This window comes from Pelodiscus sinensis, chromosome 2 (genome assembly GCF_049634645.1).
Source record: "Pelodiscus sinensis isolate JC-2024 chromosome 2, ASM4963464v1, whole genome shotgun sequence".
Taxonomy (NCBI): domain Eukaryota; kingdom Metazoa; phylum Chordata; order Testudines; family Trionychidae; genus Pelodiscus; species Pelodiscus sinensis.
The window spans coordinates 255,689,570-255,704,224 of NC_134712.1; the positions used below are offsets into that span (position 1 = coordinate 255,689,570).

The window sequence follows — 14,655 nt, forward strand, 5'->3', positions numbered from 1 at the left end:
TCTAGTACTTGGAACTAAAAAAGGATGTTGATAAATTAGCAAAATGATTGAAATGATTGAAGGATTGGAAATACATGCCTTACACAGTTATGACTTCAGAGTCTGGGAATTAATTTCACATTTGGGGATTTTTTTGAATTTTGTGCAGATGAAAAAAATCTGATTCTTGGACAAGTGTCTCTTAGCATATAGTGCAATGTGTAATTATTCATGATGTGTAGATACTTAGGGGTGTATGTGTGTATAAAATTACAGTAGCATATACTGTAATTAGCAATCTCTTTGTAACATTCCTTAGTGGGCTTTAACAAAGTACCGTTTCAAACTTCACAATTTTAAAGCACACTCGGGAATCTTTAGTGAGAACCAGCAAGGTCTACATGGAGCAATTAATGCTCTAAAATGTTCAGATTTGTTGAAATCACATCCACATAATCTACATTACTGCTCTGTATAGACAAGCCCTTAAATACAAATACCGTTTCCAGCCTCTTGTTTTCATCCAGTAAGCAATCTCATTTTTGAGACACAGAGAGTCTATGCGCACATACTGGGGCTGTTTATCAGTTGACACCTAAAATTAGAAGCTCTAACCCATAATAGGATCAAAAAGCTTAGTCTATTTAGTTGTTCAGGGGTGACTGACTACAGCTTCAGTCAAACATGCAGAATAGCAGCAGGAGAGAGATTTTTTTAAGCACTCAGTCCCAATGAGGAAGAGATACTTCACTACACACAAAGAAAAAAAATCTTAAATTGAGAGAAGAGTATGTTTTATTTGGACCCCACAAATCTGGTCCACATGATTAAGTTGCACTAATGCTCCAGACTTCTAACTCTAGCATCTGGTCAGGGTTAACTGTAGAAAAATGTGTCTTCCAGCTAGCAATCTAACACCTTTCCGTGTCTGGTGCTTCTTGACCATCTGTGTTTGAAGGGTTCATAACGCGTTTTCCACTATAGTGTTACCTGTACAATTGGTGGAGCTGTCTGAGAATAAGATGATGTCACACCATAAACCGTCTGACACGTCTGTCCTGGGTAATATATGGTTGGCTGAGACTGGGCCGGAGAGTACTGCTGTTGCACAGTTACAGTCTGCTGATTGGAATCCCATACTCCATAACTCTGCCCCTGCACTGGACCTGGGGCAGGCACTGGCAAGACAGCTACGTTAGGCTCCTGATGGACCACGGTGTCACTTTGTGCTACATACTGAGAAACAGAAACCTCCATCGTCGTTGCTACATGTTGTACTACTGGTACTGGCTGAGGAGTAGTCAGGGCTGGTTCAACTGTGTGCCCAACCAAAGTCTGGGGGTGCTCATAAGCTGCAGGAGAGCACATGGGATCCAGGCTTGGAGTGGGTAGTAGCACCTTCCCAGCATTGGGATTGCTGGGATCCACATAAGCCTGCATGGGATAGCCAGGGGGATAGCCAATGAAGCTGTGGTGGGGAGCACTGTAGCCCATGGAATCGTATTGAAGTGGGGAAGTCATCCCTAAAGTCTGTAGTTGCTGCTGTTGCTTCTGAGCCTCCCGCTGGGCTACTTCTTGTTCAAAGAGCTTCCTGCGTTCTTCCGTGGACAGCTTGTTGCGATCCTTGAGCCGCACTTTCTTCTTCGAAGAAGCTGGTGTGTCATACCTAAAAAAGAAAACCACTTCGTAACTTCTGCCCCAGAGATTTGCAGATTATAGTGGCACACTGAGAGGCACTTTGACAAACCAAAAGGAGAGAGAAGGAGGAACCAGAACAGAACATTTATGGCTCCAAACTGAGCCTTTGGACACATTTCTTAGCTGTAGAGTGAATTTTAATTTTTTTTAAAGAAACGATAGTCTGAAATAGAGTGCAAAAGAAAAGAAAAATCACTGGGTTTGGACTTTTTCTCCATTTCATACACAGACTCATATCCTTCTGCATGTGTGTGCAAGATATTTGGATATATGTGCACATATAACATTTACTTTTGTAAAAAGACTGTTTAAAATAATGCAGAAAATCTGGTTTGTATTATCACAAGCAGATCTAATCCTGAAACTTAATCTTTTGCTGGAGGCAAACAAACCCCACACTACTGAAAGAACCCCGAACAAAGGCATTCAGTACCATACCAGATTAAACTTTCACTGGATATTTTTATTCAGACCACCAGACAGCTATCGCCTACACACTGCTTTCCTGGGGTTCTTCAAGCTGTATTTGCATAAGTAGAAGTTAGCATAACTTTTGTTATACATATGGGAAATGCAACATGCTATCAGGTGAGACACACTCCCAATCATTTTCATAGCACAGACCATATCTTAATAGTCACTCAGTACTCTTTCTTCCCACTAATAGAATATCTCTGGGGTCACTACAGGAATAGTCTTTCAGAAAAGTAATATTAGGAAAAAAGTTGTTTTTAAATGTACTTTTAGCAACTGGAAGATTAAGAAGCCAGAATCTTGCAATCAGTTAGCATCTTGTGAGCCAACAGTGGTCCAGGCTACAGCTGGGTAACCTCTGCTGTGTTGCAGTATAATACAAACAAAAGAAGTCTCCAATGGGAACCTAAACCTTTGAATTCCTCAACTATCCTATGTTGACATCAGCAAGTCTTAATTATGAATTAAGAGGCTGACACTTAGTAGCATCTAAAAATACTGAGGAAGCTCATGTTGCTGCTCTCCCCCTCCTGTAATATTCATTCCCCCCTGAGATTAGGGATGTGAACCAGTTACTGGGTGATACTTACCGTATAACGGTTAATTGGTGCCCGGGAGCAGCCTCCCACCCAGAAGTCCATTTAAATCTAACGTTTAACTGGTTAACTGATTAAACAGGATTTTAACATCCCCACTGGAGACGTCCTTCACAGCTGCATCATGGGTCTGGCCTATCTGAGTGTTTAAGGATTTTTGCAGACCACCGCAAATAAGTATGTTCTCTCATATTTTATGTGCATTTATGCTCTCAAGTTCAGTCAATGCAACCCAAGAGAAGTGGTGCTTGATAAGCTAAACAATATCTATTGCATCATAACTTTTCCTAGTGGTCAACAAGACAATAGTAAATATTACATTTCTCAAAATGTATAAGCATATGAAAAGGGGACTATGATGGAAATATCAATGTATCTGTTTTGGCTGATATTAAAGGGAAGGAAATGTTTTCACTGATCTGGACCTATGGAAGGGTAAAAAACATTCAAGTCTTTCTGCCACAAGAATAAGGCTACTGTGTATGCATAACTCAACAATTGACATTCAGACATTCAACCACAGAGACTTTCTGGAATGTTAATTATTTCTGAATACTAATCTCCATCTTAATTTGCAGATGTTATTTAAGAACAATGGAATTAAAAACAACTGACTCCATTTACAGTTGTGCTATTTACTGGACCACAGATCTGCCTAGAAAAAAAAATCAAACCACATTATTTATTTAAATAGGAGTCATTTTTCTTCCTGAAACACAAAACAGCTGAAGGGATTTTCCAGGTGTAAAAAAGATAATCAACTTTGGTCAGACACAAAGCATGTACATTTAAAGATGAAGATGTATATTTTGCAAAGTTATGCGTGTGTGAAACCAGGTGTTGCAAATGAAAATGCTTTGCAGCCTTAACTATAGTTGGGTTCTACAAAACATCCAATATAGTCTTAATAGGCAAACTGGATGCATGAATAAAAAGTTGTATATTAAGAACATATGGCTACAAATAGTTAGGACAGCCATTTGTTCCTTCAGTCCAATTCAAATACGAGTCAGTATTTAGGTTTCTATAAATCTTGATGGCACTGAGAACCCCATTTAAGTAATTAAACAAAAATGTCTATTTTTCTTCACTCATCTGAAGAATTTACATTGAGTCAACTGACGCAAAGGAATACGTACATTAAAAGAAAACAGGTGCTCAATGGTGAAGTTAAGCATGTGTCCTAACAGTTCCTCAATTCATCCTCGGGCCCATCTCCTCTAGGAGAATCTCCATTCCAGAGCAGCGACAAGGGCAAGGATACCTCGAGCGTACCTCCAGTGCTCTAACATCACCTTCACAGTTCTTTACCCCTCCGATATCTGTACACCTCACCTCCACTGTAAGGTTTTCAGACTGCTTTTGGAATTAAGTACTAACCAAATGCCTTAGCTACAGACTGGTAGGCCCATATTATGAGAGAGAGTCAGATGAATAACTTAGGCTGCCTCTGTGGGTAGTGATCCCCTCTTTCTCCAAGCATCGTTCTTGCCCCACTACACTTTGTATATTTTTCTCTTGTACAAAGTAAATGTTTATGCAAAGAGAGGGGTAGCTGGGAAGAACATGCAAAGAACGTTCTGACATCTAGCACCAGAGGCCACTTATGCTTGATGGTTTGCTATTCAGTATTTTCTGGTTTTCTAATCTTCCTCTTGCTGTAACAAGAACTTTCCTGCCCTGAAGTTTACTTTGTCTCATGTTTCCTGTGCTTTTTGCCTTTTTCTCTCTCTTCATATATGTTAGTAATTCAACCATCACTACTTCTGCCTCCAGTCATTGGTTTGGTTTTTGTTCTGCAAATTGAAAGCTTTTGTGGATTTATATTCCAATTTTTATACTGGCCTTTCAAACTTGCTTAATAGAGAATAACATGAGGACAATGGAATGCTGTTGTCTTTGAACACTGACTTTTTTGGAATAAACTCTTAATGCAGTTTCTCTTAAAGGGACACTGTCAACTTGAATTTTTGTAAGCCGACCAATTAAAAAACCTCATATTGTGTTTTTAAATAGCCCTATTGATATTTGTAAGCATATTTCCAGCGTAAGATAGACTGAATGAACTGATGTACAAGGGACACAATGAAGGTAGCTATAACTAAATAAAGTAAAAAGACACAAAAACCCAAGACATTTTTTCACCCATGTCTCAGTTAATGTTAGGTCTTTTTAGTAGCTGAAATAAGTGAAAAATATTCACCCTTGTAATGTTCAAGTGTGTCCCTTTAGCAGCTTATATATACTCAATTTAAAAATAACTTCTCAGCTTTTCTGAAGTCCATATAGTAGATGTTGATTGGTTTGGTACTGGCTTTAACAAGGATGTGTGCTGCATTTTAACTAGTAAGAACAAGAGCTCTCTCTCTGTCTAGACCCCAAGAATCCCAGATGCCTAAATTAAATGCTTATTAACTCCACTGACCTCTGCTGCCTTTCATCATCTCCAGGTATCACTTATTCATAATTATTAACCCCTTGTTTTCCACTCCACTGCACTTGCCCAACCTGTTCCACAAGTTGGCACATTCGCCTTATCAAGTTTGGCTCATAGGGAACAACCAGTATCTGCTCTCTAAGCAGGGGTCATTTTATTTCCGATAGAGTTTCTACACAGTGCCACACTCATATACAGCACTTGAAAAATAACCATGCAGATGGCATCAGTGGCTAGATAGGAAAGTTTAAGGGTCCAGATGAAAGCTAAAGGATATTCTGTAGTGTGATTTGACATGAATGAACAGGTTCAGTTCATGCTCAATACTTGGGACACACATTTGTCCATTTTTTATATTCTGGACTTTTCTCCCTCCAAACACAGCAGTCTTTGCTGATCCTCCAGAAGAAACTTATTATGGTAAATGCAGACCATAACTATTACATTTCAGTAAGTTGCTATATTGTTCCCAATCAGCTCTTCTATATGCCAACTTCTCTCCCCATTGTCTGCACTTCATTTACTTCCTCTGGGTTGTATTAATGACACCAGAATAATACAAGTGTGCATGTATTCTGACTTTAAAATTACAAGCAGTTTAACGACAGGCAGGAGTGGTTGGACGACAGGACTAGGAGCCAGAAGATTCTCAAGATCTAATCCTAACTTTCCACAAGTCCCTCTTGGACAGGGCTCTCACTCTCCAGAGCTGAGCTCAATACCTACTTCAGTCAAATTTCCTGTGTGATTTTGGCCAAGTCACACACTCAGCACCTTAGTTTCCCATCTGAAAAATGGGGATACTACCTCTTTCCTCCTACACTTTGTCCTCTTGTCTATTCAGATTGTGAACTCCTCCAAGCAGGGACTGTCTCTTACTGTGTATGCACTGCACCTAACACAACGGATCTTAGTTAGGGTCCCTTGCTGCTAATGTAATACAAACCAAACAAAATCACCACTGAATATTCTTGTGCATCTGGCGCATAGTCAATTTCACGGTTTCCCATATATAGTTAGTCAGCTCTCCCATTTGTCTGGGTATTCCACATAAAGTATGTGAAAAATAAGTCGGTTGATAAAAATCACAAAAATGTGCAACAGGTCTGAAGGGCAGGTGTAGTAACAGCAGCTACTGTAAACTAACTATCAAATTAATTTGATTTCAAGGTGAGTGCGTGTCTAACATTTTTGAAGTCCAGCTATCTGTAATATGGAGATACTGCTTATCTACCTCTTGGCTATTTTTGAAAGATTCATATCCATAGAAGTGATTTCAATTTTTCCTTTGCACAGTTATTATCTATGGTGTGCAGGCAGAGTCCTATTGCAAAACAATTTAAAATCAAATATAGTATCTTCTGGGCTGGCTGAGAGGAAGCCTTCAGAGCCCAGTTTGGGATTCTCTGATTCCCCCTCTAAACCTTATCCCTTTCAGGGAAATTTTTGGACGAGGACTGGATAGAGCTTTCAAAACACCAGCAGCAGAATTCATTCCTCGGCAGCTTTGAGGAGCTGATGGGAGACTAAGGATAATTGAGATGGTTTGGTGAGCTCTTCTCAGCCACACAACATCAAGCAACACTAGATGAAGCAGACTACATTGAAGCAAGAATCTAGAGATAAAAGACTCACTTATCTTTACCAAAAACCACAGAGCATATTCATTTAGCAGAACATTTCATGTTTCCTATTTATTTTCAGGCGGTCACAAACAACTTTTGGCAACTTTATCTTAAAAAAGCTAAACAATTCAACTTCCCCCTGCTGGACTGGCATAGGATCACCAGAATGCCCAGCATGAATATCCTTGATGGAAGTGGCATAGGAAAACAACTTGCCTGTCGTCTGGCCTCTTGGTTCCTCTCTCATAGGCCGAAGATGGTGGGGACAACGACTCTCTCCGTTTCTTCTTCTCTTTACTCTGGCTCTGCCTCTCAGGCTCTCTCTCTCTGCTCTGGCTGGGGTTCTTTGGGGTAGCAATTTGGTCCCTATGACCAACTGCATCCCTTCCACGATCTCCTGTTAAGCAACATGGAAAAAAGGAAGTAGTCTTTACATTTCAGTCGGGTTTTGCCTTCTCCTTTGCTGCTGTTGTAGTTTGTGTATTTTTGGTCCATTCACTCAAATGAAACATTGGATGTCTCATATCAGGAACAAAGCTACGCACGAGACAGTACTTTCTTTTTAAACCCCTATTTTTAGTGACTTTACTTTCTTTCCTGGAGCATTACGTAATAGGTTGAAATGTATCATGCTTATTCTTAGATCCTAGGGGAGTTCCTCTCCTGCAACTAAATTTGAATAAAATTACTTAAGAGTGAAAAACGTTGTCTTCAGACCTGAATAGAGGTTGATAGATGCATTTTTGCTATTGAAAAGTTTGGATCTAAAAAAATTAGCATGTACATAGTCCTCAACATAGATTATGTAGTTTATTAGACTAGAAGAGCATCTGGCCAAGAACTCTGGGAATTTTTAACAAGACAGAGGGCACAGTTTGTGCGGTAAAACTTGGTGGGAGTTGTATAATCTTGTCTCCAGATACTCAGCTCAGGTGACTGGGACAGCGTGCCTTCACATCCATCAGAGACATGTTTTGACACTACACCCTCCCTTCATAAACAGTGTGAACATAATTACTTCCATTCAGGGGCGGATATAGGGCAGGGCGAACGGGGCGGCCGCCCCGGGCCCTGCGCTTCAAAAAGCCCCGCGCATGTGCCGTGGCGCCACCGTGCATGTGCCGTGGCAAAGGGGGGAGCCCCGCGGAATTATGCTGCTCGGGGCCCCGCAAAACAGTCATCTGCCCCTGTTTCCATTAAACCCTTCTAAACAAGAGACAGGTTCTAATTAGTATTTAGACATGTTGACAACATATTCCTTCAACTTTGTGCCATACTTAATACTTTCATTTTTCACAATGGATTTGTGCACCCCATGTTTACAGCACCAACAAGTTACTGTACCTATTAAAGGCCTGTCACAGTGATTTTAAGAGGCTTGCGAGGGAGACAGGCCATGACATTTTGCACTGTTATCAGTGATTCTTCAACAGTGGTTTTCACAGCATAATGCTGGCTGGCTGCAAAAGTGTCAACACTGATGATGCATCTGTCTGCAAAGAGTAATGCTCTCAAATGGTAAACACAATCTAGGATGCTTTTCATAATAGCCAGACGTTTTTTTTTAGAGCAACTAAAAACCTCCAACATTTACTTGTACCCTGATCCCTGTGTCTTAGTTGAGATTGAGTCTTTTGGGAGGGGAAGCAGAAGTGGGGGAAAAGGAGGAGAGAAATTAAGCATAATCTAAATTGCAGATGTACCAAAGATTCAAAAGGAAAAAAATGCCAAGTGACCTGGAAATAACAGACTTCAGGGAACAGTCCATTTGGCCCCATAAAAGAGCCTTTCTTGAGATGCGAAGAGGAACAGTTTTACAAAAATCAAAGTGTAAATGACTGAAGCCCATCCAGTAGTTTCTACGCCCGGTCCTCAACCTCTCTCTGAGCTATGAACCAACGGCCTGGATACAGAGTGAAAAGTTACATAAGGAGTTACATCCATTCTATTAGGAGAATTTCTTTAATGCTGTCCTATTTCATTTTTTTCTCTTTTGTGGTGTCTTAATATTAATGTCTCCTCTATGGCTGCCAGATGGAAAGGCATAAAAAGGGGAAAAAAGAAGCAGAGAAGATTCTCCAAGAGAGAACCCTGATTTTAAAAAATGTTCCACATTTTGAAAGCCACAGCTTTGTATCACAGTGAAAGTATCACCACGGTATGAGTGTGTACATTACATCCCACTGTGCTGTACTGTATTAATAGCTAAGTAGAAGTCATTCCTTGAGAGCGCATACCTGAAAATTTGCAAGGATTTGGGCTGTGCAAATGTCTTATCCACTGAACTCAGCAAGAGTAGCATGAATTCTTCAGGGTCCATCAGAATATTTTCTAGCAGAAAAATTGCCTTTTGGCAAGGTTGCTAGCACAATTCAATTAATTTAACAAAAGGTCACCCAATCAATGTAAATTGTAGCATGAAATGCTGTTTGTAAAGAGCAGGGGAACAACCTTTTTAGCTCCAACCTTTTAAGTTGGGAAAAAAAAGTCAGGGTCTAATGCATAAAACTGTCAACATAAGGTGCCCAGAGCATATACCTTACTTTCCACAAACACCCCTATGTCATGTAGCACTAGATGTAATTTAACATCTGGTTTCAATGGACTTTGCTCTTCTGGGGCTGTGAAGAGATAAAACGTAACAAACGCTGCACACCAGTTTTGAGTTCCTTCTCTCCTCATGAAACAGTGACTAACAGGTGCAAACACACTGTCTGAGCTCAAGTTACAAATAAGTGACTCCTAAGACAGAACAGAATTGTGACCCAGGGTACAAACTACTTCTGTTTCATGTTTATATCAAACTCTAGCATGCATGAAACTCCTTGAACCCAAGAACAAAGAGCTGCCGATACACTAACTGAGCTTGGAAATAATATTCCAATCTTGGCTTTTACCCAGGCTATGGTATCAGTCTCAAAAGTTGATTTAAACACCATTTGGGCTCACTCATATTGGTTTGCTGAAAAGTGGTATTGAGCTGGTTCTGCAAACATGATTTGAGACCTGGTGCATAGAACACCTGAAGCTGGCGATTCACAAAAGCAAGGATAGTTAGTTAGGGGAGATGAGCTGCATGGAGTCCAGTGACAAGGGGCACACAGAGAAATCGCTATGTCTACACTGCAGGCTTGCTGTGCAAGAACATCTTGAATACTGTGTACAGATGTGGTCTCCTCACCTCAAAAAAGATATTTTGGCCTTGGAAAGGGTTCAGAAAAGGGCAACTAAAATGATTACGGGTTTGGAACGGGTCCCATATGAGGAGAGGTTAAAGTGACTGGGACTTTTTAGTTTAGAAAAAAGGAGACTGAGGGGGAATATGACAGAGGTCTATAAAATCATGAGTGGTGTGGAGAGGACGCATAAAGAAAAGTTTTTTATTAGTTTCCATAATAGAAGAACTAGAGGACACCAAATGAAATTCATGGGTAGCAAGTTTAAAACTAATAAAAGAAAGTTCTTCACACAGCGTGTAGTCAACCTGTGGAACTCCTTGCCAGAGGAGGCTGTGAAGACTAGGACTATAATAGAGTTTAAAGAAATTTCCTGGAGGTTAAGTCCATAAAAGGCTATTAGCCAGGGGATAGAATTGGTGTCCCTGGCCTCTGTCAGAGGCTGGAGAGGGACGGCAGGAGACAAATCGCTTGATCATTGTCTTCAGTCCACCCTCTCTGGGGCACCTGGTACTGGCCACTGTCGGCAGACAGGATACTGGGCTAAACGGACCTTTGGTCTGACCCAGTACGGCCGTTCTTATGTTAATGTTTGCCTATACGGTCTGCCTAGATTGTAAATGGTTTAGGACAGAAGCCAGCTTGGACATGTATGTACAGTATCTACAAAGGATCTCTTAGGTTCCACTGTAATACATATAGCACAATATACAAAGTGCCTCTCTGATAAGTCTTCAACTTTAGACACAAAGAAAACGACTTTTCTCCTGAAGGAAATCAGTTTCAGCTGCTACTTGAAAGGTATCTTTGACTACATACCGCTACTCTCCTTTTCAGCTTGACTCTTCTTTGGGATTCGATACACCTCCTGCAAAGCAAGCCAGAAAAATAATCAGATTTTGAGTCAGACATTGAGACTGCTGCTGATGTAACTGTGGGATGGGAAGGGTTACATGGAAATTTACACTTTGCCTGTTACTCTAAAAAAAAATTAAGTCCCATAACACTGTAAACAGACTAAAAAGGCCCAAGTCTCTAAAAGTGCAAATACAGTTTAAAAACATGGCATTGTGGTAGGTCCTGTTTTATTTCTCTCGGTGACTTGTGTATCAGATCTGTTCAGTTTACATAGCCATACCAAATGCTACAGTCACTCTGTGTCAGCAATCCAAGTATGTCAGCAGGGCAATCAAGCCAGCAGGATCTCATGTTGCCATCTTTCCTGTTTACTATAAATAGATGAAGTTGTAGATGTACTTAAAGTCAAAGAACGACTTTTCTATTGGTAAACCGACCCCTGATCTGAATTAGGGCATTCTATTTCTGCCTCAGGCCATGTCTGCACTAGAAAGCTTTTGGAGGCATAGCAAGTCTGCTCTAAGGTCTCTCATTTAGCCACCCTAAGCTTACAGGTGAGAGCTCTCAAAGACCACGTCTACATTATGTGGAAATCGATCTTCCAGGATTCGAATTAGCGGGTCCAGCGAAGACCCACTAAGTCGAAGGGAGAGGGCTCCCCCATTGGCATCAGCAGTCCTGCTTCTCACAAAGAGTAAGGGAAGCTGATGGGAGCAAATGCTCTCGTCAACCCCCCCCCCCCCCGCTGTGTGGACAGCACAAAAACACGACTGAAGATACTTCAACTCCGCTGCATATCTTCAATTGGACCTTCCCCTTTAGCATAGGTCAGGCTCAATTGATTTAATTAATCCACTCCCAACTCCCAGAGGTGGCTACGTCCAGGGGAAAAGGTCAGATATGGTGTGATGTACCAGACCCCTACCACAAGAATTCCAGCTCAGCTGAGCTCTTCAAGTCTGAGGAAAGTAGACTGTCCGAGCTAGATACAATGTGGAACAGACTGGGAAGCATAGGAGTTGATGTGTGGTGAGGAATCATTCATAACAAAGAGGCCATTAACACCTCAGCAGTCACAGGGCAAAGGAGGGTTAGCCATGTCTACACTAGAAAGCTTACTCTTACACAGCTGTACTGATGCTGCTGTACCACTGTAAGATCTTCCATCGACAGAATTAAACCACCCCCGACAAGCAGTGGTAGGGGCTGGGGGACACTCTGGAAGATGTAGTGCAGATTGGTGGAAGTAGTCGGATACGGTGGGATTATTTTATGAAAAGAGTTCGCCTAGGAGTAACAGAAAGTGCTAAAAAGGCAAAACACACTCAATCTGAGTTCATTCAAGAGCTCCTCACAGGCCAGGCCATGCCAGCGCCAAGTACCAGATTGCAAGAGATGGAATTGGAGTAAAATGAAGCCTCACTTGTCAACTTGCAATAGAACTCTCAAAGGGCAGGATTCGTGGTTGAAAAAAAAAATCCACACTGCTGCGTGACTTAGTTGTACCAACCTAACATCTCCCCCGCCCACTGATGCAGTGGCATCAGTACAGCTGATGGCCCTATGTCAAAAGGAGTGCTTTTCCCAGCAACGCAGCCACCGTCTTGCAGGGAGGCGGATTAACCACTCGGACAGGAGAAGCTCTCCTGTCATCATAAGAGCGCCTTCAACTAAAGGGCTACAGCAGCACAGTTGCACCAGCCCGACTGTGCTGCTGTCCATAAAGACAAGGCCATTATCTCATTCACCTTGTCTCTCACTCATTGTATTGTGAATAATCATGTTGCTAAAATCAGAACCGGAGTGAAGTACAATGGGTTATGCAGAAGCCAGTAGAGATTCCAATTCACTTTGCAGTAAGTGGATCAGCTCTGGAAGGCCAACATCTAGAATACTTTAAAAAAAAAACAACAACACTGAATGGCTAAAGGACCATTCATGGGTTTATGGTTTGTTTGTTTTTTGGTTACAGACTAAGCATGGCTACCCCTCTGAGCTAGAATATTTCTTAGAGACTCTTATTAGGAGCTACAAACTCAATCCAGCAGAAGAGTCTGTCTTGTCCAGGGGTCTCTCTTTCTGCCCCACATCCCCCACAAACTGGATACAATTTTGTGGTGACCTTGAAGCTTTTTTTCGCCGCCTCCGCCTCCGAGAATATTTCCAAACCACCAGTGAACACCAATCTGACCTACCAGATCCCCCCATCAACACAAAAGGAAGAATAATTCTATATGGACTCCCCCTGACGGTCAGAATTACAATCTGGATTTCTATATACAAAGCTTCCGCAACAACACACAGACTGACATTATTCGCAAACGACAACAAGCGACACACAATCTCAGCCACACTGAACAACATGCCGTCCAGAGTCTCAAAAACAACCTGGACATTATAATCAAACCAGCTGACAAAGGTGGTGCTGTGGTCATTATGAATAAGGCCGACTATAACCAATAGGCAACCAGACAACTCTCCAACACCACATTTTACAAACCTCTCTCCTCTGATCCTACCTCGGAATACCAAAAGAAATTACTCTGTCTCCTTAAAAGCCTCCCTACAGCTACTCAGGAAACAAATCCACACAGAAACACCTTCTGACCCCCGACCAGGATTTTTCTATCTGCTTCCCAAGATCCATAAACCTGGATACCCCGGACGCCCCATCATCTCTGGTATTGGCACACTCACTACTGGTCTATCCAGCTATGTAGACTCTCTCCTCACACCCTACGCAACCAACACCCCCAGCTATCTCCGAGACACTACTGACTTCCTAAGGAAACTACAAAACATCGATAACCTCCCCAATAACACCATCCTTGCCACCATGGATGTAGAAGCACTATACACCAACATCCCACATGAAGATGGATTACAAGCTATTAGAAGCACTATCCCAGAGGACACCACTGCCAACCTGATAGCAGACCTATGTAACTTTGTTCTCACCCACAATTATTTCCAGTTTGAGAACAACTTATACCTCCAGATCAGCGGCACAGCCATGGGTACACGCATGGCCCCACAGTATGCTAATATCTTTATGGCTGACCTAGAACAACGTTTCCTCAACTCCCGTCCTCTTTTACCCCTTCTCTACTTACGCTACATCGATGACATCTTTATGATCTGGACGCATGGCCAAGAAACACTGGAGACATTCCACAGAGATTTCAACAACCTACACCCCACCATTAACCTCAGCCTGGACCATTCCACATGAGAGATCCATTTCCTGGACACCACAGTACAAATCAACAATGGAAAATTAGACACCACCCTCTACAGAAAACCCACTGACTCATACAGTTACCTACATGCTTCCAGCTCCCATCCAGCACACACCATACGATCCATCGTCTATAGCCAAGCCCTTCGATACAACCGCATCTGCTCTAATCCCACTGACAGAGACCAGAAACTTCAGGATCTCTACCAAGCATTTATAAACCTCAACTACCCACCCGGAGAAATAATAAAAAAGCAAACTGAAAGAGCCAAACGAATACCTAGAAACCATCTACTACAAGACAGACCCAAGAAAACCAACAATAGAACACCACTTGTCATCACATACAACCCCCAACTTAAACCTGTCCAACACATTATCAATAAATTACAGCCTATACTGGAACAGGACACTAAACTCCAAGAAGCTCTGGGAGACAGACCCATAGTCTCCTATAGACAACCACCTAACCTCAAGATGATTCTTACCAACAACCACAGGACATACCACACTAATACCAACCCTGGTACTTTCCCTTGCAACAAACCCCGTTGCCAGCTTTGTCCACATATTC

The 14,655-nt window shown here is 41.8% G+C and overlaps 1 protein-coding gene across 4 annotated transcripts in view; it reads right to left on the reverse strand.

Moving 5' to 3' along the window:
• Positions 1-14,655, reverse strand: part of SETD2 (SET domain containing 2, histone lysine methyltransferase) — a 135,672-nt gene that overhangs the window by 42,029 nt on the left and 78,988 nt on the right. For all 4 annotated transcript variants that reach the window (XM_075922985.1, XM_075922984.1, XM_075922982.1 and 1 more), the window contains exons 13-15: positions 10,805-10,853; positions 7,026-7,206; positions 970-1,645 (exon numbers count right to left, since the gene is read on the reverse strand). In XM_075922985.1, coding sequence (XP_075779100.1) covers positions 970-1,645; positions 7,026-7,206; positions 10,805-10,853 — 906 coding nt within the window. The remainder of the gene's footprint in view (positions 1-969; positions 1,646-7,025; positions 7,207-10,804; positions 10,854-14,655) is intronic.